This window comes from Rhineura floridana, chromosome 4, assembly GCF_030035675.1.
Source record: "Rhineura floridana isolate rRhiFlo1 chromosome 4, rRhiFlo1.hap2, whole genome shotgun sequence".
Lineage (NCBI taxonomy): Eukaryota > Metazoa > Chordata > Lepidosauria > Squamata > Rhineuridae > Rhineura > Rhineura floridana.
Window position 1 is genome coordinate 35,774,611 of NC_084483.1, and position 26,018 is coordinate 35,800,628.

The 26,018-nt window shown below is 42.3% G+C and overlaps 1 protein-coding gene across 3 annotated transcripts in view; it reads right to left on the reverse strand.

Moving 5' to 3' along the window:
* Positions 1-26,018, reverse strand: part of ASAP2 (ArfGAP with SH3 domain, ankyrin repeat and PH domain 2) — a 151,234-nt gene that overhangs the window by 54,224 nt on the left and 70,992 nt on the right. For all 3 annotated transcript variants that reach the window (XM_061622818.1, XM_061622816.1, XM_061622817.1), the window contains 6 exons: positions 22,983-23,112; positions 19,706-19,791; positions 17,279-17,354; positions 16,532-16,618; positions 11,364-11,467; positions 11,153-11,222 (listed from right to left, as the gene is read on the reverse strand). In XM_061622818.1, the coding sequence (XP_061478802.1) occupies positions 11,153-11,222; positions 11,364-11,467; positions 16,532-16,618; positions 17,279-17,354; positions 19,706-19,791; positions 22,983-23,112 (553 nt within the window). The remainder of the gene's footprint in view (positions 1-11,152; positions 11,223-11,363; positions 11,468-16,531; positions 16,619-17,278; positions 17,355-19,705; positions 19,792-22,982; positions 23,113-26,018) is intronic.

Genomic DNA, 26,018 nt, shown 5'->3' on the forward strand with positions numbered 1-26,018 from the left:
TTCCTTAGCATTCTATTAAATACAACCCATACTTTCCAAAATAGCTTGTAAATGTACATGTTTGCCTTACTATGCATACTTCTATCAGGCAACATATTTTGGATGGACAAAAGCCCAGTATTTCTGGTCCCGAAAGTCCACAGGCACTGCAGTGCCTCTTCCTGCGATGGTCCCCCATCCATGTTCATGATGGAGAGGAATGAACACATGGTGGTGGTGGGGTCTCATACAACACAGCAGATTTCACAGTTTGCACTGCCAGCTTCCCATGGACTAGGTCTTGTGTATCAGGGAAGGTTACCTGCCTATTCCTGGGACTTTTTCTGAGGTACAGGCTGGTTGTTTCAGCCCCAAACCTGGGAGTGCAGGTAGCCACTCTATAGATATGTTCTTGCTGTACGACAAACCCTCTGCAAATCATCCCTCACTATCACTGACTGCTAGGAAGCTGTTCTGTCCTTCTTGTCTCCCTACCACTTTATTCCTTCTGCACTGGGTCAGGGGGACAGAGACAGAGAGATGCACATGTATCTCTCCCTTACCTTATGCATTTGCAGGTTTATAGTATTGTGAAATTTGTCTCAATAGTCTCCATGTATTTGTAAACAATACAATAATTCAAGCTGGCATGGTCAAGATCCCCAAGATCACATTTGCATAATACTGCTGAGACACATTTGTTTTTTCTAAAGAGAAGGATGACCTAAGTTGAGGATAGAAAAAACAGCCATATCCCACGTATCTAGGGACAACCTAATTACCCAGAGTAACAGCACATGTGAACAGAGAAACAGTCATCTAATACAAGAAAAAGGCCATTTCTCCTTGTGTGGAACATGGGGACTGGGAGGCATAATGCATTCCACAGAGAAATGAATGTGAAAGGCAAGAAAGAAATGGAACCACCCCAGACAGCAGTTCAGAACTCGGGGGCTAATTTGATCTAGGGTTCAATCGCAGAACAGCAACGATTATGATAAAGGAGTGGTTCTCAGCAAGTATTGTGTTCTTTTCACACACAGAGACGTACACAAGCATCACCTGCATTGGTGTATCTACTTACAGGACATGGGGAATAACATGTGGCAGGCTTGCATCTTAGCACAAAAATCATTGCAAGTGACCCAACAAAAAAAGCAATGAGGAAAAAAAAAAAAGAAACTGTCCTGAACCCCAGCACAGCAGAAAACAAGGAATAATGTCACTACTCTCTGGTGTGCATGACCACCCCAAATGTCAAAGAGAAAGGAAGCAGCTTAAATTGTTCCATGGCTCAGAGCAAAAGGAGACTGGGGACTGAGAAGTTTAAAACCATAATGAGCCAATCGAGACTGTCTGACTGGGCCCTATCCTGAAAGGACAAGGAGCCATAGCGGCCTATCTAAAGAAGAAATTCAGGGAATACAGCAGCTTTGTTGGTCTTTAATATACATTAAGACAAGGTATGCTCAAGCCTTGAAGTGCCATTTCTAGCATCTGGAGTACGTGCAGATTTAGCACGTACCGGAATTTCTGTATCCAGTTAATAATCCTGACTGGATACTAGGGAAAACGGCTATTCAAAACTGAAAGCCACCCACCTGGCAACTGTGTTTGGTAGAGCCCTAAATGTCCCAAGCGATCATAGAATGGATTGCAAAGAAGAAAATGGGTTGTATTGTTACCCATGAACTACTAAATTGTCCTTAGAGAACAATCATTTTGTATCATAATTATCGTCATTCTTATGTGCTAAAAGGCAGTCTAAGAGGGCATCAGTTGTTTAAAAAACAAGAGATGTCAGTGTTGTTCTTTTAGTACTAATCCTTCTTGTAGGCTAACTTCATGGAGGCTGTGTTTTGATTTTCCCTGACAATTTGGAAACATTACAACAGAAAAAGACTGCGCAAATTTAGAACTTCTAGCACTGTCAAAGGAAACTTAACAATGTGCACAGCACATAAATTCTCCCTATTCCTGTTGTAAAGGTTATCCCACAAAAGCTTAGAAGGCACGAATATAAGCAAATTTACACACAACAAAAAAATACATTTCTTAACTGATATTTAGACCTAAGTAGAGAAGTATTTACAATGAGGATTAAAGAATTCTACATCTATCGATATGCCCAAGTTTAAACGAAGCGTATCAGATTTCCAAAAACCAACCCTGATTTCCAAAGGAATTCAAGCTACAACCCTAGCCCCTTTACTTTTCTTTTAGCTTGGAGAATTGTAGTTCAATTTCAGTGGACTGAAAGCTTTCCCAAAGCATTCTACTTTGCAAAATAAATTTAAAATCCATCTTACGTTGGAATTGGGGGGGGGGGGGTTTCACATGTAATTATTATTTTATACAGATATAAACTGTATAAGGCTGCAATTCTTTATTAACTTGCCAGAACTCACTTGGACTTACATCAGAGTGGATATGTGTAATATTGTGCTATAAGTGTTGGATTATACTAAGCAGTTTTGAAAAGTCAGTAGCTCAGCTCAGACAAACTTCCACACCATGGTTTGGAAACTAACTGCAGTCTCACATGATCCCCAAACACACAACTTTCTCCCCTTTCATGTGTGATTCTCTTTTCAGTTTCCTGTTTAGCCCTAACTACAGCTTGAAGTTATGTCCAAATAAGCAAACCAGAACTAGAAACAATAAATCGAAGTGGGGGTTGATTCTGGCTAGGAGGGCAAGTTCTAATTATAGTTTGTTAATTTGAAAGTTTTGGCAAGCAATAGTTAGTGCGAAACAAGAAACTGATGTCAGCAAAGCCATGTGTGTGGGAGAGGAAATGGAACTGAGAATGTGTAAGATCATAGTTTGTTCATGATTCTCAAAATATGCTTTAGAGGTTCATTTGAAGGAAGCCAGTGTGAAACAAGAACAAAAAGGAAAAGTATAGAGAGTAACTGTCTTGGAAAAAAAGAAAGTAAGATTAATTGCTGTTTAGCTACTCCACTGATTTCAAATACTATATCTATATAGAAGTGTTTATGGCAAAGAAAAACAGTGAATATAGCCTTTCACTACTTCTTTTCATTTTAGATATCAAGCAGGGTGGATAAAAAACCAATTTTTAAATTTTTTTTAAAAAGATTTAAAAATATATAGTAGACCCTTTTGTTATTTTTTAAAAATAAATGTTTCTTAAATACAATTGTTTTAAATAATATCTGAACATGGACTGGACTGCTTTCAAGTCGATCCCGACTTATAGCGACCCTATGAATAGGGTTTTCATGGTAAGCGGTATTCAGAGGGGGGTAACCATTGTCTTCCTCTGAGGCTGAGAGGCAGTGACTGGCCCAAGGTCACCCAGCAACCTTCATGGCTGTGTGGGGATTCATAGAATCATAGAATAGTAGAGTTGGAAGGGGCCTATAAGGCCATCAAGTCCAACCCCCTGCGCAATGCAGGAATCCAAATCAAAGCATTCCCGACAGGTGGCTGTCCAGGTGCCTCTTGAATGCCTCCAGTGTTGGAGAGCCCACTACCTCTCTAGGTAATTGATTCCATTGTCGCATGGCTCTAACAGTTAGGAAGTTTTTCCTGATGTCCAGTCAAAATCTGGCTTCCTGCAACTTGAGCCCATTATTCCGTGTCCTGCACTCTGGGATGATCAAGAAGAGATTCCGGCCCTCCTCTGTGTGATAACCTTTCATGTACTTGAAGAGTGCTGTCGTATCTCCCCTCAGCCTTCTCTTCTCCAGGCTATACATGCCCAGTTCTTTCAGTCTCTCCTCATAGGGCTTTGTTTCTAGTCCCCTGATCATTCTTGTTGCCCTCCTCTGAACCTGTTCCAGTTGTCTGCATCCTTCTTGAACTGCAGAGACCAGAACTAGACGCAGTACTTAAGATGAGGCCTAACCAGTGCTGAATAGAGGGGAACTAATACTTCACGTGATTTGGAAACTATACCCCTGTTAATGCAGCCTAATATAGCATTTGCCTTTTTTGCAGCCACATCACACTGTTGACTCATATTCAGCTTGTGATCAACGACAATTCCAAGATCCTTCTCACATGTCGTATTGCTGAGCCTATTTAAGGCCAGGCCGCCCCTCCTACCTCCTCTTTCTTCAAGCGACGAGGACGACGAGGGACATTGAAGAGAGAGCTTCTGCTGCAGCGGCCATTTTATGGCCGCGTGGATGACAAGGGACACTTGGGGTTGCGGCAGCCATTTTATTGGCCGCGTGAACGGCGCCACGCAGCCAGCAGAGGCTGCGTCTTCGGGCATAGGCCCATTTGATCGATCCCCAGAAGGGGAAGGAGCCCAGAAGAGGCTCAGTTGCCCAAAGGCGGGGTTATTGGCAGTGGCGTGGCAGCGCAGCAGCGCGGCTGCGGCAAGGGCTGGCCTCAGGAAGAGGCCTAGCCAGCGTGCGTCATAAAGGGGCCTAGCTGGCTTGAAGCCCAGTACTCTATATAGCACCTTGTTTAGGAGTGGCTACCCATTGAAGGAAGAAACACACACATAGCCTTGACTCAATTGAAAATAAAATAAAGAATAATAATACGAAGGGTATTTTGAGACGATTAGGCAGCGCCTCTTTGGGGGGGCTGCTAGTTAAAGGAAGACACACATACATAACCTTAATTAAAATAAAATACATAATAATAGTAATAACAAGGCAGGCAAATCATTATGCCTTCCAAGAAGGGAAAAGAGGGGCCAAAGGGGAAAGGTAAGGCCTGCAGGCCTCCCCCAAAAAGGCACCCCCCAGTCCCTTCCTCTTCTGATGAGGAGGATGCTCCTCCATGGGTGGCTATTTTAGCACGCCTGGAGGCGTTGGAGCATCAGGGATGTAGGACAGCGGGTCAAGTTTCCATGCCGCCCCAGGCTGCTCCAGAACAACGCTCCATGCCACCCCTGGCTGCCAATGAGGTGTCACCCACGCCTGGGACTTCTACCGGGGGGGCAACCAGGCTGAAACGAGCTAAGCAGGGAAGCAGGGTGCCATTGGCATGGGGCAAAAACGTAGGTCTAATGAGGATTTTCTTAATTTGGCTTTAGCCCGGCTGGAGGCCTTAGAATCCACTCCTGGCCTAGCACAGGCGGTGGGGGCAGGGACAGTGGCTCATGCCTCATCAGCAGAGGCGGACGGAGCCGGATTGGAGGAGGCTGCACCTTGTGCTGTCACGGCATCATCATCTGTGGGCACGGGGCAGACAGCTAACGTGCCAAGGCCGCTGGTGGGCACAGGTGAGTCTGCTGGGTCGGTACACACAACTGGGGGGCCAGGTACATTCGCTACCCCAGCTAGAGCTGAGGCAAGTGTGGCATCCCACCATGTACCCGGTGTGGGGGCTATGCCAGGCGGCCTCCAGGCCGCATGTGCACAAGTGTGGCAGCATGCAGGGGTGGGGCAGTTGGCGGTAGCAACCATGTCACCTGGTGGGATGGACACAACTGCCACACAAGTTAATGAACAAGTAACTGCAGTAGGGCTGGGAGCAATATTCGACCCCTTGGGGTCAGTTGAGAATTGAGAAAGCCCTCTCCCTAGTCCTCACCAGTCTAGCTGTATTAACTGGTGGGATGTAGAGAAGGTCTTTTGAAGCTGATCTTGTTGAGCAGCATCGCTGATGATGCTGGAGGTGCTCTTTCAGATAGACTGGGCCAAAACCATGCAGGGTTTTAAAGGTCAAAACCAACACCTTGAATTGGGCCTGGAAATAACTGGTAACACTGGAGTAATGTGATCTTGCCGGCAGCTGCATTTAATCAGGCGAGCCGCCGCATTCTGTACCAGTTGCAACTTCCGGACCGTTTTCAAGGGTAACCCCATGTAGAGCACATTACAGTAGTCTAGGCGAGAGGAGACCAGGGCATGTGCCACTAGTGGGAGCAGATGGCTGGGAAGGTAGGGGCGCAGCCTCTGTATCAGATGGAGTTGATACAGCACCGCCCGGCTCACAGCCGAGACTTGAGCCTCCATGGACAGCTGGGAGTCAAGCATGACCCTCAGGCTGCGGACCTGGTCTTTCAAGGGCAGTTGTACCCCATTGAGCACCAGGTCAACTTCCACCAACCTTCTCTTGTCTCCCACGAATAGTACCTCGGTTTTGTCCAGGTTTAGCTTCAGCTTGTTCCTTCCCGACCAGCCACTCACCGACTCCAGGCACTTGGACAGGGTTTCTACAGCCAACCTCGGTGAAGATTTAAATGAGAGACAGAGCTGCGTGTCATCTGCATACTGGTGACATTGCAGCCCAAATCTCCTTATGATAGCCCCCAGTGGTTTTATATACATGTTAAACAGCATCGGGGAGAGGATGGAACCCTGTGGCACCCCACAGATGAGAGGCCAAGGATCCGAAACCTCATCCCCCAATGCCACTCTCTGGTACCTACCAGAGAGGAAAGAACAGAACCACTGCAGTACAGTGCATTTGCTTTCTTTTTCCTAAGTGTAGAACTTTGCATTTATCCCTGTTGAATTGCATTCTGTTGTTTTCAGCCCAATGCTCCAGCCTATCAAGGTCCCTTTGAATTTTGTTTCTGTCTTCCACGGTATTAGCTATGCCCCGCAATTTTCTATCATCTGCAAATTTGATAAGCATGCTCTGTACCTCCTCATCCAAGTCGTTTATAAAAATGTTGAGGAGCACTGGGCCCAGGACCGAGCCCTGTGGTACCCCACTCGTTACTTCCACCCAGTTTGAGAAGGAACCATTGATAAGCACTCTAAGTACAATTCTGGAACCAACCGTGGATCCACCTGATAGTTGTTCCATCCAGCCCACATTTAGTTAGCTTACTAATCAGAATATCATGGGGCACACTGTCGAAAGCTTTGCTGAAGTCGAGGTATATTTTGTCCACAGCATTCCCACAGTCTATAAGGAAGGTTACCTGGTCAAAAATGAGGTAGGATTAGTTTGGCAGGATTTGTTCTTCATAAATCCATGTTGACTCCTAGTAATCACTGCATTGTTTTCAAGGTGCTTACAGATCGACTGTGTTATAATCTGCTCCAGAGTTTTTCCAGGGATTGATGTTAGGCTGACTGGTCTGTAGTTCCCTGGTTCCTCCTTTTTGCCCTTTTTGAAGACAGGGACAACATTAGCTCTCCTCCAGTCATCCGGCACTTCACCAGTCCTCCATGATTTTGCAAAGATAATAGACAGCGGTACTGAGAGTTGTTCAGCCAGTTCCTTCACTACTCTAGGAGGCAGTTTATCGGGCCCTGCCGATTTGAACTCGTTCAAAGTGATTAGGTATTCCTTGACCATTTGTCTATCAATCTGAAGCTCCAGCCCTGCCCCTTCTACTTCATGTTTCCCGGGAGGGTCACAGATCCTTTTCTGGGAGAAGACTGAGCCAAAGTAGGAATCGAGGACTTCTGCCTTTTCTTTGTCATCTGTTATAGTTTTCTCATCGCCATTGAGTAGCTGTGCCACCATTTCTTTTCTCTGTCTTTTACTATGGACATACCTGAAGAAAGCTTTTTTGTTGCTTTTAGCATCCCTCGCTAACCTCAGCTCATTCTCAGCTTTAGCCTTCCTGACACCATCCCTGCAATTCCATGGTACCTGCCTGTACTCTTCCTTTGTGGCCTGACCTTCTTTCCACTTCCTGTATGTCTCCTTTTTTGTTTTCAGGTCGTCTCAAAGCTTTTTGTGAAGCCACACTGGCTTCTTCTGTTGTTTCCCCCCTTTTTTCCTTGTTGGAACTGCTTGCCATTGAGGTTTTAGAATTTCCTTTTTTAGAAACTCCCACCCATCTTCGACTCCTTTTCTCGTTAGGGTGGCTTGCCATGGAACCATACAATTGTTCTGAGTTTATTAAAATCAGCTTTCCTGAAGTCCAGGGTGAGCGTATGGCTACTCTCAGCGTTTGCTTCTGTCAAAATCAAGAATTCAAGTATGGTGTGGTCACTTTCCCCCAGAGTTCCCATAACTGCCACTTCATCCACCAAGTCATCTCTCTTGGTTAGAATCAAGTAAAGGATAGCTGATCCTCTGGTTGCTTCCTCCACTTTCTGTAGGATAAAGTTATCTCCTACACAAGTCAGAAATTTCTTGGGGGGGCAGTGTTTGGCAGAATTTGTCTCCCAACAGATATCGGGATAATTGAAATCCCCCATTACTACTACATCATGTCTCCTCAAAACATTGGCAATTTGCTTTTCAAAAGTTACATTCTCATCTTCTCCTTGATTGGGTGGTCGGTTGTAGACTCCAAGCACCACATTCCTTTTATTACTTGCCCCATTAATTTTAATCCAGATACTCTTAGTGGAGCTACCAAGCTCATCTTCCTGTATTTCTGTGCAGGGATATATATTTTTAACATATAGTGCGACTCCACCTCCCTTTTTATTCCTTCTGTTCTTTTTGAACAAGTTATATCCTTCAGTTGCTGTATTCCAGTCATGGGAGTCATGTATTAAGAGTTCAACTTCGTCCTGTTTGTTTCCCATGCTCTGCGCATTAGTATACAGACATCGAAGACCATGTGATTTATGGCTTGGCTTCCTTACTATATTTTTCTGAGGACTGTCACTGGTCCCTATTAGAGCCGATCTCTCTGTTCCCGTTACTGTGCACAAGCCTTCATCAGGCGTTACCACCAAGTTTACTTCTCCCTCCCACTTAGGATTCAGTTTAAAGCCCTCTTGATGAACTTCTCCATGCTGTGGCCAAACACATTCTTCCCAGTTCTTGTGAGATGCAACCCATCACTTGCCAGCACTCCATCTTCCAGGAAGCATAGCCCGTGGTTCCAGAATCCAAATCTCTCACGTCAGCACCACCTTCGTTGCCATTCATTCACACAGAGTATTTTTCTTTCCCTTTCTACTCCTCTTCTAAGTACTGGAAGGATGGATGAAAAAACTATCTATGCCCCAAAGTCCTTGAGTTTCCTTCCCAGAGCTTCAAAGTCTGATGTGATTTCTTCATAGCTCTGTTTGGCAGTATCATTTGTTCCTACATGGATGAGGAGAAAGGGATACCTGTCGGTGGGCTTGATGAGTGATGGAAACCCTTCCGTCGCATCTCTAATCTGGCCTTCTGGTAGACAGCATACCTGGCGAGTCCACGGATCTTCTCTGCATACTTGGGTTTCAATCCAATGCAGTAGGGAGTCTCCCACTACAAGTACTCTTCTCTTCTTGTTGTGGGGCATGGTTTCATTGGCCCTGTTTGATGGAGCTTTCATTGGCCCTGTTTGATAGAGAAGGGTGTCTTCTAGCTCTTCTGCTCCTAACTGTCACCCTTTCCCACGGAGTTTCCTCCACTTTGTTGTTCCTCTCCAAAGCAGTCTCCTCTTCTGCTAACACATGCTGTTGCTCTTCCACCTCCACTTCTCTTTGCTGCTGTTGTTCCAGCGTTCTAAAAACTCTTCATCTTCTCTTATAGTCCTAAGTGTGGCCACCCACTGTTCCAGGCCTCTCACTTTTTCTTCCAACAGTGCCACGAGCTTGCACTTGTTGCCCGTGTACGCCATGTTGTTCTCAGGCAAGAAAACAAACATGGCACACACCTTGCAGGTCACAACCACTGGAGTATCCTTCCCATTCATACTCTCTTCTTTGTTTCCTTCTAACTACTTGTTTTGGAGTGGCCTGTGCTTTGTCCTGTCCTACTACAGGGTAAACTTGAGAGTCCCACTGTGCGCTGTAAAAGGAGAATTAGTAATTTGGGGTTTTGGGGGGGTTTAGGGACCTCCCAGGTCGTAGTCAGTCCAACACTCTAACCACTACACCACACTGGCTCTCTTCTGAACATAATACAAGCATAATAAGTTCTAATTCCATGACCACACACAATGTTGTCTGCATTTCTACTTGGAAGAACAAAATAGGGCCAAAAATATGACATAGTATGTCATAGGTATTTAGACAGTCAGACAACATAGATAGTAACCGTCCATGTCATGAACAGTAATGGGCAGCTTTAAAAGGGGATCAGATACATTAATGGAGAATAAGGATTATTAATGGCTACTAATTATGATGGCTGTATATTATCTCCAGTACTAGAGGAAGTACGTCTCTGAATATCTGTGGCTGGGGATGCAAACAGAGGAGAGGACTGTTGCACTCATGTCTTGCTTGTGGGCTTTCCAAAGGCATCTGGTTGGCTCATGTGCTGGGCTAGACAGGCCTTTGGTCTGCTCCAGCAGGGATTTTCTTTTGTTTGTATATAACTGTCTGCCCAGTAAGTACCAGCCCTTGCTTATGGAAATTTCTGGCCACTTAAGTTTATAGTTAAATGTTCTTCTTAATGTCCTTCAGGTCTACAAAAATAGTCAAACCGAACTTTTTGCAACTGCCACTATAAGCAGATACAAATTCTATAGTGCAAAACACATATGGACAGCATTACCAGAGGTTTTTTTTTAATTAGGTCCCTTATTATGTTCTATATATCTGCATGATTGTTCATGAAATTTTTAAGTTGGAAAGCACCACACATCCTGGCATCCAGATGAAATTTTATTTCCTCAACAATGAATTAAAAACTCCATGGCAAGGATATTCCCTCCTGCCCCCATGGGCCCACCTAGAGAGTTTGAGTTAACAGCTTTCATTCTATTTGGGAAACAGTCATAGGTCAGCGATAGAGCATCTCCTTTGCATGTAGAGGGATACAGGTTCAATCCCCAGCATTCCCAGGTAGGTTTGGGAGAGCTCCCTGCTGAAACCCTGAAGATCCACTGCCAGGCAGTGTAAACAGTAGTGAGTTAGACGGACCAACACCCTGATTCAGTATAAGGCAGCTTCCTGTGTTCCTAGTTCATATCACATACTTTAAAAACAACTCTACACTAAAAGGAATCTTCTAAACATGATGTCACAATAGGATAATATTTTTCAAAAATGGCAAGCCGTATATCTTCATAATATGTTACTTATAGTCTCCTCGCCCATCTGCACAGAACAAGGGCACGTTATTTTTAACAGCACAGTAAAATATTTTGTTGTTTTCATAGTCCATCAGGCATAATAACAAATGAGTGGGTGGATCTTATACCAAGTGTATTTAATTCTCACAGCAATTTTGCCAAGTTGTTTTTTTTAAAAAGTCAGTCATCTCACTGAACATGCTCAGCAAAGAATCTAGCTGATTCTGTAACTATAAATATAAAAGCAGCCTAATTTGGCTTTTTCTATTAGCAACAAGCTGTGTGCATAGAGTACTATAAACAAATACTTACTGTACCATGGGAAATTGTAAGGAAACCATTTTTAACCGTGCACTTCCTCTTCTGCCACACTTTTCTGATTCTATTTTTTTTTAAAAGAAAGAGAGACAAAGAGATCTAAATTTTGGTGGGTAATTTGTAATGCCAAGTTCTTTTCTACTTTGCTGTTGTTGCTGCTGTTGAAGTAATATATTCAACACCTTTATAAAAAAAGTATACATACCCATCACTTTTCTTATAGAGGCTTCCATCTCTTTCAGTGCCATGCTCCTTATTTCCCTGAGGCTGATGTAAACTATAAGTTGTACTCTGACGGAGCTGAGAATCCTAAAGGGGGAAAATAAATTGGTTATAAAAAACACTGTGCCTTCTGTCAAATCAGCCCAGCCATCTCAGAATTCCATCACATTCTCATTATTCATATTTGCTGGGACAATTACAAAAGATGCGTAAGCAACATTCACTTTTTTACTCTGCAGCAAAAGAGGTGATTTAAAATCCAGGCATCAGCATCATCAAAAATATCAGTACTCACAATTTGCTTTCAGCTGCAAGCACTATGCTAAGACCATCCCGTAGGTCTGAAAATCCCATCAGAACTATCCTGCAAATACCACTCCTTCAAATACCACTCCAGACTCAATAGTACGTCTGTACAATCAGTGGTGACCAAAGCTTTGCCCTGCTTGTCTTTACTATCTCCTCTAGATAGCGATTCCAAAAATAACTGCAGAAAATTACAATAGTTAACTTAACGCAGTATAGTGTCAGTTAAGATTAAGTGACCCTCAGTTCTGTTTAGCAACTGACTCAGTTGAAACTCGTATCTTTTATGCTACAATCTTGCTGTGTACACTTTGCAAAACAGGCTCCCAGTAATTCAGTTACAAACTTGATGTAAATATATGTTCTAACAAGCCAGCTTTTGCTTACAAACGGAAAGAATAGACTCTCAAAGAGTAACAACTTTAACTTATATTTAACTAAGTCCCACTGTAGACTCATTGAAATTTATGAACCTGTTAGTTATGTCTATTAACTTCATGGGTCTACTCTGAATAGGAATAGCATTGAATATTACTCTGAATATTTAAAATAATAAATATTCAATAGGGACAACAATTTGATTAATCTGTGTACAAACAGATCTCTCACACATCCTTCAAAACACAAGAGAGCCTAAGGGACTGCTAGATTGACAAAAGCCAAGCAACTGGATTTCAGCAAAGGAACTACGTTTTCAAACCAGTTTGATCTGCAACAAAACACTGCAGTGTGAAGTGTTCCAGTTAAGGATTTCAGACACTCCATTCCATTTCCCTCCTCACGGTTTTTCAATTCTACCCCCCCAACAGTCATTCAGCACTCCAGTGAGCATGCTCAGTCCTCACTGAGTTGTTTTTATCCCAGATCTTTTTGTCTAAGGGGTTTTCTACAACAGAACTTTTGTAAACTTTGGTGTTCTGCCAAACTAGCTGGTACTTTTTCTTATGAGTGGATTGTGCCATTTTGACTACAGAAGGTCCAGCACTCAGGAGAAATGAAATCAGTGTGAGGATATTTGGCTTGTATTCAGTTCATCCATGTTAAATAGCTAAAATATGTTCACACAATTTGCAAAATACGAAACAGGCCAAGATATTATGAAGACCAGTTACTTGAAATGCACATGACGATCATGCAATGTAGTATTTCCAAAAATGTTCAAAGGACTTACTCTCCTAGACTTCGGTCACAAAAGGCAAATGCATTTTAGAAAGAAAAAAAGATCAGTTGCAGTGCAAAAACAAAACAGTATTGGGTTGTATACCAGAGGAATGCTTTAACAGTTTAATATACATTAAGGCCCTAATAGTATGGATCTGAAGGCATGTTTTTGTGCATGCACCCATGTACCCAAGTTATCACAAATCATATTATATAGACAAAAATTGTTTTTAAATTAATTTTAGGGGTAGTTACATTCCATTACATGCCTGCATACATACCCTCATGTATGCCCTGGAGATGTGCATACAAATAATGGTACACTTGAAAACCATTCGGAATCCACTTTTAGATCTAGCAGTACGAAATACTACAATACCTAATCAGACATATATTTCTAAATGCTTTACCCTCTGCTTGTGAACACAAGGCAGTTCATCCTAATCAGAAAAGGAAACTATCCCCTAGGGCATCTTGTCTCAATCAAAACTCCAGTCTACAGCTGAAAGTCATAAGCCAACAAAACAAAATGCCCATACAGGGATGTTCTAGTTACATATTTCTTTGACACTTCTACTGCAGTCATACCACTGAAGATACCAATTGCTTTTCACTTCAGTGAAGTAATCTTGCCTGATCGCTGTTGTAACTTACAAGCAACAACGTTGACACTTTCACAGAGGGAAAGGGGCAAGCTAAGTTGGGAGAGCCAGGGGAAAAGGCTATGGAGGCACTGGACCCAGGTTCTGACCCAGGGGCTACCCCCAATGGTTAAGGACCCACTGAACCAGAAACCTATGAGCCACAACCCCTAGAAGCAATCACCCTCTAGCCACCAAGGGTCTCACGCTCCCCAGTGCCACGTGCCAGGGCAGGCGATCCACCTGACAGGAAACAGCAGAGAATCACTAGAATGTTAAACTCAGACAGAGAACTGTCCCTTTACATCTTTCCAATATGATGGAATATGATGGAGCCAAGGAGAGGAAATTCAGGCCCATGGAGTATATAAAGACTCAAAAACCTTCCTGAGGATTGGAAAGCCTTAAGGGCTGTCTACACTGTTGTCTACACTGGTGAATGGGCCCGAGCAGCATGAAACACTGGTGGTTGTGTCTAGAGGTTGTGGCTTGCAAGACTTAAGACTTTCTTTTCCGGCTATGCTACAAATGGCCATTTTCCTACTTATGATCATTCTGGTTATACCCATGCGGGAGCCGAAGGCACTTAATTTGAGTAAGGGATGGTGATGTTTTGTCTCAGCAGTAAGATCTTCTCATCTCTCATACTTACTGAGTTCAATGGGATTTACTCCTCTGCAATCATGGTTAGGATAGGTAAAACTGACCATGGGGGAGGAGGAGGGGGAAGGAGTGGATTGGAGGGGAGCAAAGGAAGGGGGAGGGGAGGGGAGGTTTAATCATTTGCATGCTTATAGGGTTCAATGGTATTTATTCCCATTCAATCTTGCTTAGAATAGGTAAAACTAAACATGGGGAGGAGGAAGGGGAGGGGGAAGGAGGGAATTGGAAGGGAATGGGGATGGGGAGGGAGAAGCAAAGGAAAGGGCAGGGAAAGGGAAAGGGTGAGGGGATAGGAGGGAGGAGAAGGGAGGTTCGGTTTGATCATTTGCATACTTTTTGAGTTCAATGGGATTTATTTCTGTGCAATCATGTTTAAAAATGGAAATGGACTGCCTTCAAGTCGATCCCGACATATGGCACGCCTACGAATAGGGTTTTCAGGGTAAACAGTATTCAGAGGTGGGTTTGCCATTGCCTTCCTCTGAGGCTGAGGGGCAGTGACTGGCCCAAGCTCACCCAGTGAGCTTAATGGCTGTGTGGGGATTCGAACCCTGGTCTCCCAGGTCATAGTCCAACACTTTCCCAGGGGAGGGGCAGGGAGGGGAGGAGATTGGGTGGATGGGCACTGGGCAGAAGGGAAGCTCCTTTCCTTTCCAAAAGGAAAACATTGTGAACAGTATCATCACTTTTCAGCGTTTCCCCCACCTTTATATTCTACAGCAGGCACATGTAGCCTCCCACCCAAATTTAAAACAAAGCTGTCCCTGGCCACATCCACACCAGGCCATTATTTCACTTTGGACAGTCATGGCTTGTCTCAAAGAATCCTGGGAAGTGTAGTTAGTGAAGGGTGCTGAGAGTTGCTAGGAGATGCTCTGTTCCCCTCACAGAGCTACAATCAGAGTGGTTGACTCTTAAACCAGTCTGGCCATTGGAGCTCTGTCAGTGGAATAGGAGTCTCCTCTCAGCACCCTTCACAAACTACACTTCCCAGGATTCTTTGGGGGAAGCCATGACTGTCTCAAGTGAACTGAAGGTTTGGTGTGGGTGTGGCCCCGATTAGGCAAGCCCAGCAGCTGTGAGTCTGGCTTTTAGAACACTGACAGTTCGTTCTTACTGAGCATGCTTGACACTATCATTCAGTTCAATGCAAACTTTCTTAAATTAATTAAAAATCAGCCAGGCATATTTTAAACTTTTAAACTGCAGAAGATGAAGGTCAGAGTATGGGGCAAGGTCAGTAATAGGATCACAGGTACTCTGTGAACATGGCTGATTTTTAATGAATTTCAACACATTATGAGAACTCTCTGACAGAAAAAAGTCCAAAAGGGCTCAGGTTTTTTTCCTCCCTTTTTAGACTTTGATCTCTCTATTCTCTCTGACTGTTTTGTGTATCGCCATGAAAATTGAGAGGGTTGTTAAGCAAGCATTTCTGAGTTCAGGACTATAAGTTTTGTAAGGTTTTGTTTTGAAATGAGCATATGGGAAACATCAGAATGGCATGGGGGGTATTTTCAATTTAACATTGCGGAATGCGAAAAATCTACACTGGCTATAGTATACAGCCACTCTCGTAGCTGTATAATAAAGCTCCACAGCTGACATATTTGAGAAATGATTATCTCATAACTAACAAACTGCCCTACCAATAGCGGTAAATGGGGGTAAAAAGTATATGTCAACTTCTGAGATTTTTTTAAAAGATAAGCATAATCTTACTGATCATATTAGATTATTTTAAAACAAGAAGTTTCCCGAAGGAGGCTCTGCACAAACACAAACACCCATGTGTGCAACCACAGAGAGACCACAAAGAAGTGTGGGGTGTGTGTGTGTGTGTTTTGTCTGAGAATCCATATAATTTATTCAAGGATGATCCACCTGTGGATCCACCTGTGGATGTCCAGATGTCGGTTGATTCCCATCATACCTGACCACTGGCCATGCTGGCTGGGGCTGATGGGGGCTGGGAGTCCAACAACATCTGGAGGGTCATGGGCTCTCCCTCCCTACATAGCATTTGTCCTTGGACAAACAGCATAGATTTCGACCCATTCAACCAAAAACTGTTTTTTCACTTTTATGCGTCTCTGGGAACTATTCCGAAAGCCATCACAAGAATAAAACAACGCATGATATTTGAACTCTCATGGAATATTTTTTTAAAAAAAACCCCTCTAGAATGTCAGAATCTGTACTATAATGCCTCAATGAAGGGCAACCAAGGAAGCCTTTGTGCAGGAAAAAGGGGGGGGGATTTCTCTAAGAAATCTTAACAAGAAATTGAAGCCAAAACAAAGAGCATGCAATCACTAAAATTGTAAATACTCCCACTGAATTAGAAAGGTACATTGGATAAGTCAGCTTACATGCTCACCTCTTTCTGATCAACCTGAAGTGCAGTTTTTAAAATATCCCTAAGTTGAATTAATTGCTTTCTTTCTTCATCTTGTACTTGCTTAATCTGCAGTGGAGACATAAGCATGAAATAAATTCAGAGAACTTTTACTTGTCAGTGCAAACCTTGGTGCAGCAGAGGTAATGATCTCTTAACTAGCAGGCCCATTGACCTCTGGAGTGGGGCAAGCCAGTGCAGCCCTGATCTTCCCTTCAAATGTTCAGGCACCATCACATGCCTGTTTCTGGCTCCACTGGGCAGTCTCCTCCCCACCATAACATCCATCCAGTAAGACCAACTGTCCTGGAAGACAGAACTAGGAGAGGCAGGCAGGCAGGCTAGAAAAAATACCATCACATGGCTGTTCCTGGATTAAGTCAGAGCTATTCCCTTTCTACTGGTCTCCTCCTCCATGTTCACTGTACCCTCTCCATCTGTGGCAGACTTTTTCGTTTCTTAGTTTTGCTTTTTGAGTTCAGAATTTTAAAATTATGTTTCAACCTGTTCTCATTTCTCTCTCAGGTTTTATTCTCCCCAATCTCTGATATCTTTCCTGACGCATCCATCTCTTTCATAGTTTAAAAATTGTAAAGCATATTTTTGTGGCTCTATTTTGTTTTTGAATGAAATGATGACTTTTATTAATTTTGTGAGCCACTCTGAAGACTCCAGTTGAAAAGCAAGAGACAAATGACAATCTAAGAAATAAGTAATATGACAACTTACTGTGTGAAGATCTGTGGAGAGCTTCTCTATTGAAGGTTTGAGGCTTTCGACCGCTTTCAAACCATCTTGAAAGAAGCTTTGAAGGGAAAAAAGTAAAAAGGCAACTGTAAAAATTAATTTAAGATGCTTGAACTTTCCTGAACAGAAAAGGCACAAAAGCTTTGATCATCATATATTTATGCATATGTAAATGGTACGTTGATTAAATATGAAAATCTGTGAAGGAACTTTACCACAAAACACATTTCTTTGGGCTCCTCTGCAATATGGAATCTACCCCCTTCTTATAAAAGGAATAGCACAGGCAAGATTTCAGCAGTCTTGGGGGATGAAGACAGTTAGTCTACAAAGCCCTTCTCTTATGTTCCTGTGGGATTTCATCTTTGAGAATTTCATGACAAGAGACAAATTCAGGGAACGAAGACGAAAAGGTTGTCTGATGTTTTGAGAAAAGGGGCTGATTAAAATATCCCCACTGTAATATTTTTTGCATAAATATTTTGCCTTTACTATTTACATGCACAGTAGAAGCTGACCAACTACGCAAGCTCAATGAAAAACAAAAAGACTGCAGGAGGATGAAAGGAGTTTCAAGATGAAGGAAAAGGAGTATTCTCTCTTACATAAAATAAAATATACATTTCATGACACCATTATGGAAATTTTGGCTGTGATCCAAAGGAACCATTTAAACTCAGGCAAGGGAACAGTGCAGATATCTTTGTGATTTTTACTGCTGTCGTTCCCTCATTCAACAAGGCAAACTGCTATTCAGATTTGCTGCCCAAGAGAGCTATAGCAATCAAAACCACAAAGAAACCTGTCTGCATGTGTGTAATGCATTTAAGCCCCTATTTTGGATCATGGCCATACAAAGTTTGTAACTTCAAATATTATATTCCCAGGCAGCCTGAGTTTCTATGGGCTCTTTCACATGTAAGTTACTACTGATCCAAACCTGTTTTTTGTACCTGTATGTGAGAATACCACGAATAGTTCATGCCAGAAGCACTGAATGTGGTAAACAACTAAGGGTGCCCCCTCCCCCACCAGTGGGGCTCTAAAGCTGCAGAGCCACTGCCACAACTACAGCCTAGCTGGTTATGGTTGCTGCAGCGGAAGGTGGGAGGGGAGCAAGACAACAGGGCCTGATTCCTGCAACAGCTCCACGTTGGCACAATGATCAGGTGCAGATCAGGGCCCATGCCATTGCTTGACAGCAGCAAGACCCATTTAGGATCCAGCAGATCCTGGGCCGGCTCAGCTCCACCCCATTCTCTTTCAGGGCTTTCCACTAGCCTCCACTGGGCCTCCCATCTGCATGTTTGGTGGCTGGTGGGAAGCTGGTACAGCCAGCAGAACTGTGCAGAGGGATACCTTCACTCTATCGAACCCCCCCCCCAAAAAAGTCCAGCATATGATGAGAAGGGTTGGATTGCTCTGTCCAGTATCAAAGTAATCAGTGTTTCAGTTTGAACACAGCACCTCAAACTCATCAGTTCCTTGTGTATTCAAGAACTTCCACAGATATGCAGAGAAAGCAGGGCCTTTTCCTCTACTCTTGTGCTGCACCATCTCTGAATAGCAATCCTCCCGACAGCAAAGAAACAGGGAGCCCTTATTCATATTAGAGCTCCATGTGTACAACAGAGCCCCTATGGAGTTCTTGACTGGGGGTTCTATTTACTGTATGCACAGACCTGACAGAAGAACTGAGAGACAGAGGCACCACCCAACACATTTGCCTTTGAAATACTGGTGTTCATAGTCCATGAGCATTTATGGGGTACATAATCTGGAAGCACAAAACAAATGCTTCACCATTTTTCCTGTCCCTGCATTACCTTAGCTAAGGAAGGTCTGGAGAAGTAACATTCAGTTCTACCTTCAGTCACCCTACTAATCATTCAACAATACTGTGAGGAACAAAATATAGCATGTAAAATATACTGGTGACTTGATTGATTGCTAGATACACTACTGCCATTTTAAAAGCACCAATCCTTTGCGAAGTGAGTACTAAAAATGAGTGCTCTTCGCACACTGCTCCCAATGACATGTTCTCCCCCAAAAACAGACACAGTCTGCAAAACATGAGAGCTGGTATAACATCATGCCTCTCTCCTTTTCATAGATTGCTAATCATGCCAAATGATTCATGTGGAAATTACTAATGAAAGGCAACTGCATGCTATGGTATTATCTCAGTCTATCACCTCATTTCACTGGAAATTATATACCAAGATGACAATAACTCACCTTTTAAACCATTCAGTCTGATGGAATAACAGTAGTGAAATATGTATTGCTATGCTGCAAGGACTTGCACATGCCATCTCCAAAAAACATTAGGGCTACTGTTTGTCAGAGAAACTATGGAGAACAATGTTTTTAGAGAGCATACATTTATCAAGATATAACACGTACTTGCACTGTGCATGGAAATACTTGATCAGGTTTTGAAGCAAGTCAACTCCTTTTTTAATCTTGATCTCATTGACTTTCAGGAGGTACTGTTAAGATAATAATGCATACAAAATAATACTGATTACTACTTCAGAAGGAGGGTCACGGATATTTAAACCATTTTTCCCAAATAGCTCAAAGAATCTTAAAATTAACATTTGGGGGGAAATGACGCAAGCTGGATTAAATGCTGATCAATAGTAAGCCATCAAATGTAAGCATGTGAAACTACAAGTCATAGTCCAAGGAACTAACTAGTTCTGTTCACCCAGGTCTTTATTAAACAGCTGTTCCCTCTGTCACATAGCAAACTACTTTTTCTCTTTTATGAACCACATTGAGAGGTCTGTGTGAAAAGCAGTATATAAATACCTTGCAGAAATAAAACAAAGAAACTACTTTGGTAAGTAAAGAACATTTCTAAACAATTTGTAACATAATACAGGGGCTTCCTCAAATTATTGCGCCCATAATTCCCTGGACTACTGGGAACATTTCCCAAATATGAACAAGATCTGGTATTTCATTTTTAAAAACCTATGACATGATAGCTAGCCAAGCCTTTAATTTAACACGTAGTTTGGTCCTAAGGGTTGTATTCAACGTAGCACTAAGGAGATGGTTCTGTCAATGCAAGCATTTTTGCTTCCCCTCTCCTCCCACTATGCACTGTTTTGGGGGTTCTCCTGATCCTCTGGAGCAGATATGGGAAGGGTGCAGGCTGCAGGGGGGAGAAGGGGAAAGTCCCACTATGCTAGTGGGAATCCTTGTTCTGCCTTCCACTAGCACAATGAGTTAGTTGAATACAGCCCTTAGATCCAAAGCACACTTACTAGGAAACTAGCTCAGCTGAAATGTGTGAGATTTACATCCAACTGACTCACCTTAGGATTGGATTACTAGTCATGTTATCTCACCCACCATGGATGTGGGTATCTAACAGACAGACAGCGCACATGAGCAAGAACATTGGTGTGGCTATTCACTCTTTCTTTAAATAGATACTAATTCTGGACCCTCAAAAATTCAAATTAATTTACTACATGTAAGGTGTCCAGTTGCGTCAAATCATGTTTAATTTATTGGGCAAACAAATCTTCTTTGGGAGCTCCTGACAAACTAAGAAATATTATTTATTTATTATTATTTTGAATTGAATTGAAACTTTATTTTGATTTATATCCTGCCCTTCCTCTCAGTAGACGCCCAGGGCAGCATAATTGATCCTAAGCATCTAACACTATTCATCATGTGAACATAGTATCAGCTACTCTTTATTGTGGAACCCACCTAAAAACAAATCACAAACAGAAAATGTATGACTTACGACAAGCTTTTACAGACACACACACACACACACACAGAGAGAGAGAGAGAGAGAGAGAGAGAGAGAGAGAGAGAGAGAAAGAGAGGAGGCCAGGCAAGATGGGCGACTAATAAATTCAATAAATAAATAAATAAATAATAATAAATAATAATAATACTTTTCAACCTTACAATACCCACCAGGAGCCACTATTTCTGGTGGGTATTTTAAGACTGCAGAGTTATTCCTCTTTTTATATTGGGCCTTCTCGGGGGCTGCCCCTAGGCTTTGGAAATCCCTTCCTAGGGAGGTAAGAATGACCCCCTCCTTGCAGTCCTTCCGCCGACAAGCAAAGACCTTCCTATTCCAACAAGCCTTTGGAATTGAAGGCTGTTAAGGATCGGGCGTGAAGGGTGCTGCATTGCTAATGTCTATTATATTATTTTTAAACTAGTTTGAACTCTTTTAGCTATATGTGTGTATGGTTTTAATATTGGAAATAGTTTAATCTTATTTTAATGGAGACTTTGTATGTTTTTACTTATATGTATTTTTATCTGGAAGCCGCCGTGAGTTCCAGTTTTGGAAAAATGGCGGGGTATAAATAAAGACAATAATAATAATATTGTGACGGATGAGACACCAGAGGAGGAAAACCAGAACAAATTCACACACTAATATGAAATAGATTCTGCCACAGAGCTCCTTACACATCTATTGTTTTATTTATTATTCATAGCATCTAAGATTTCCTAACTTTCTGTCTTAATTTTCTGCTTTAAGAGTTTTCAGCCACTGAATTCCTATTTATATCATCAATTTGGTCAGTTAATTAAGTAGAAGCCGCTTACACTGTCAAATCTTAATATTTTCTGCTACACCAGCTCAGTTCAGACGATCCTCAGTTCATGGTCTGGAGGGTCAACATATCCTAAGGGATCAATGTTCTCTCTCTTCCTTTCATCCATGACAACTATTCTATCTCCACTGTTGGAGACAGTATGTCTGAATGCCAATTGCTGGGAATCGCGAGTGGGACAAGTGAAGCTGTGTTCAGGTCCTCTCTGTGGGCTTCCCATAGGCATCAGGTTGGCCACAGCGAGGACAAGATGCTGGACTAGATAGGCATTTGGTCAGATCCAGCAGGGCTCTTCTTACGTTATGTTCTTATGGTGTATCAATTTCCTCTTCCATTTTTGCTTCCTTTAAGTCTACTTTGCTGTGACAACCAAATAGGCAAACTGTGTAACCTCCAAACTACAGGTTGCAAGCCAACTTCAAGCCATGATTTCAAATAATTGTTTGGAGGTTAGAGCCAACCATAATTTGCAAACTGTGATTAGAGCTGCCTAGAAATGGAAAACTGACACATAAGGAGTGAAGAGGGAAAGTGCACGTGTAAGGACATAAACACAGCACATTCCCATTCCTACAAACTATGGTTTCAAGGGTCATCCAAACTGAGCTACTGCTGTACAAGACCAAAGAGCAACCAAGTTTAAAACCAATATTAACAGGCCAAAGTGATACAGAACAAACTCATAGGCAACAAGTTCATTGTAGCCCTTTGGGGAATCAGTGGCTTTCCCCCAACAGCTATTAAATTTCCCTACTTAACCAAATAAAATGAGGGGTTTTTTATCTATCAACAATACTGCAGCATATGGCAGTTTGAATGGGCACAGGAGACAATCCTCTAAACCCAGGATGGGATGGTTGCATAAAGCCTCTACTTGTTTGGTTTGTTTATAATCTGCAAAACAACAACAACAACAACAACAACCAAGGCTTTGTAGTCTGCCAGTTTATCATTGATAAAATAATTGTATAAAAGGCAAGAAATTCCTTCTCAAAATTAGAACATCCAGAAAGTTTCAAAATTTCATACCAAAATGAACGTTAGTGAAAAATAAAATAAATGTTCACTCTTACCTCACACATTTGTAACTGAAAGAACCGTCTCTCTTTCTCCATCTCTTCTGCTATTTCAGCCCCACTTATTTCTGTACGGATCATTCCGTGTAACTTAGCATGTTCCTTTTTCTCTTTTTCTATTTTCGTCCTGTATGGAAAAGAACCAAAAAACTAGGCCATCAGCCTGAACCTCCTTCCTTCACACTTGTTTTGCTTCAGAGTTGCACTAAACATTCTAAATTAAACTGTAACCCATCACCAAGTATAGTGGAGTAGTCCTCTTGGACCTAACATGACTAGCCCTGGATCAACAGAGTCGTATCCTCAAATTGAAAACACCCCTAACTAAATCTGGCCAAACTACGCAGGGATTGCCAACTTCAGTATTCTGATGTGGGTATAATCAGTTCTCTAGATAGATGGGCAAGGGAGAAAACACTGAGGCAGCTTCATGCATACTCCTATTTTACAATGAAATCAGTACTATCAAACAAAGGTGTTTTAAAAAAACAAAACCCCGCTATGGAGAACCTGTCCTTGGATAATATGAAGTCACTGACTGGGTGGGATCTGGGAACATACTAGTTTTCTGAAAGATCCCTTAAAGACCGGGCTTGGTAATAGTCTTTTTAAAATGTGTATGAGATAGTAACACAAAAAAATGTCTATGCAACAGACATAGGCACTCATTCCTTCTTTTCTTGCAAACAAAATTAGCTCTTCTTTTCTTTTTCCTTTTTTTTAGCCACCTCTTAACTAAAAGTTGGGCTCCTGGGAGCTAGATAAAGTCCACAAGGAATTAGATATTTCTGATGCCAGAGCAGCCCAGCTGATCTTCCCTGTGTTAGAATATAAATGTCTTCACCATGTTGCCTCACAATCCTGAAGAACAAATGGGAGTATTTTCCCCCTCAAACGGTATCCAGTCCTCACAACGTGACAAGATGATCAGGCACCCCAAGTTTTCAGCTGCTACCTTAACCAGCATTCACCATCAAAGTTTATTTTCTTTGAATGAAGCTCACCCCTCCCTCATCGACCCTGAGCACAGCTGTCTTCCCTTCCTGTTCCTGAGCCAACTGGCATTGCAAACGCAAGCCAGAAGGCTGGGCTGGAGGCTTCCAAATCTTACTAAGAAAGCTGCCCGGACTACCTAAAGGTCACTGCCTACATTGTACAAGGCCTATATTTTAACATGGGCAGCAGTTCAACAGAGCACAAACCAGAAACACCCACAAGGCATTGACTAGGTTGCTAGGATGACTTCATTTTGCACTCAGATTTGTGTGTGGTGGTCCCCAGGTTATTATTCTAAAAACCAAGTCAGTGAACCAGATATACTAAAAAGTAAAGGTGTGTTGTATTTGTCAAAATTATTTGCATACTGAAATTGCTTAGCAGCAGATTCTTAAGGAGGGAGAAAGGCTCAGTATAAAAAAAGGTGGATCTGTATACAGAGCAAGAGGTATGTACGATTCACACCTCTGGGATTCAGGAAAGGACTTGATGCCCTAGGTTGTCCTAGGCATAAGTCTGTGTCTGATATTATTTTCATACTTATTGATAATTTCAGACACGCAAAATCGTGTAGCACATACAAAAGAAGTGAATGCCGAGAAAGGCTTTTTCTTCAGGAAGTGCACACAGCACACATTCCTTTGCTTGCATCTATTGTAAGTTTCTATAAGAACAGACATAATGGGTGACATCCTGCCTATTATCATCTCCTCAACTTTGAATGCTTCAGACGTTTTACCAGAACAAGGCACTACGGAAGTACACTGTTCCCCATTCTTAGTTCTGGCAGCGTAAGTTGTCAGAGAACACAATATGCAGTTATTTTCCTCTGCACTTGCATTTTCAACATCCATAGTTAACACCGAGCCACAGCTTTTAACTTGGGTTAGAAGCGGATTTGCAACTATGGTTTGGGCTAGCAATGGATAGATAGCATTGACAACAGAGCATATGTAATGCTAAAAATAGTTAGCTCTGAAATGGAGCAGAAAGTGTACAAGCCTGCCCAGTGCTCATGATTGCTAACCTCATCTAGGAGATTGGGCCTTACTTCTGTACTAGGCATCTGTGACAGGGTAAATAGCTTGTTGTTCAAAACAAGATGCCGACAGAAACGAGGGGACTGAAGCTTGAAGGAAGTTTTGCTTCCAATGGAAGGGGAAGCAATATGTACCAGTTTAGTTACTGTCTGCTGTCATCTAAGGCTGCTGAACTAAAGTAGTGGATGCATTTAATTAAGCCTCCATTGCTTACTGGAATTAACGAATACACGTCTCCAGAGCTGTAACTCAAGCCCTTAGGCAAACTAACAGAGACTTTGTGTTAAAAGAGGATATTTGGAGTCAATCTTGTACAGATAGCATAGATAATAAAATTCTTTTCTCTCTCTCTCTCTCCTCAGTCCTCTCCGAAACCTGAATTCTTAGAAGGAGTACACAGCTACGTAAACAACACACTCCATTGGAAGAATTTATTATTCAAATTCTGTTAATTATATGTTTATCACAGACATATTTACTACAGTCCTCCAGCTCATGGTACATTTCTAGAGAAGCCTCAGAGCACAGCAATTCTCAGTTCTAGCAACGTAACTCAGATCTACATTATAGGATGTGAAGGCAACCTTGCTGCAGGTGAGAAAGGGGATTTTTCTTTGTTTTAAGGAGATGTCTGCTACAGCATTGGAAAGGGGGATGCACAGCTTTTTTAAAAAAGCTCCACAAAAAGCTCCACAAAACAGTGGGAATTGCTGGAAGGAGAAAATGTCATTTTACTCAAGGGCCTCTGATGGCATAAAAAGCTCTTTGATTAGGATTTATGGAATGCAGTGAAGGGAAGTGTGGAACGCTTTCAAAACTAAAGATTATAACTCAGAAATACATATTATAGAATATTGCAGGATTTTCTATAATGCAAACAGGTTAAATAGCAGATGTCATAGCAACTCAGGGTCTTCTTCCACAATTCTCATATGTAATTGGCATCTGAAGCACTGAAGATGCAGCTGATCACAACGTCAAGTTTTAGTGAGTGGGC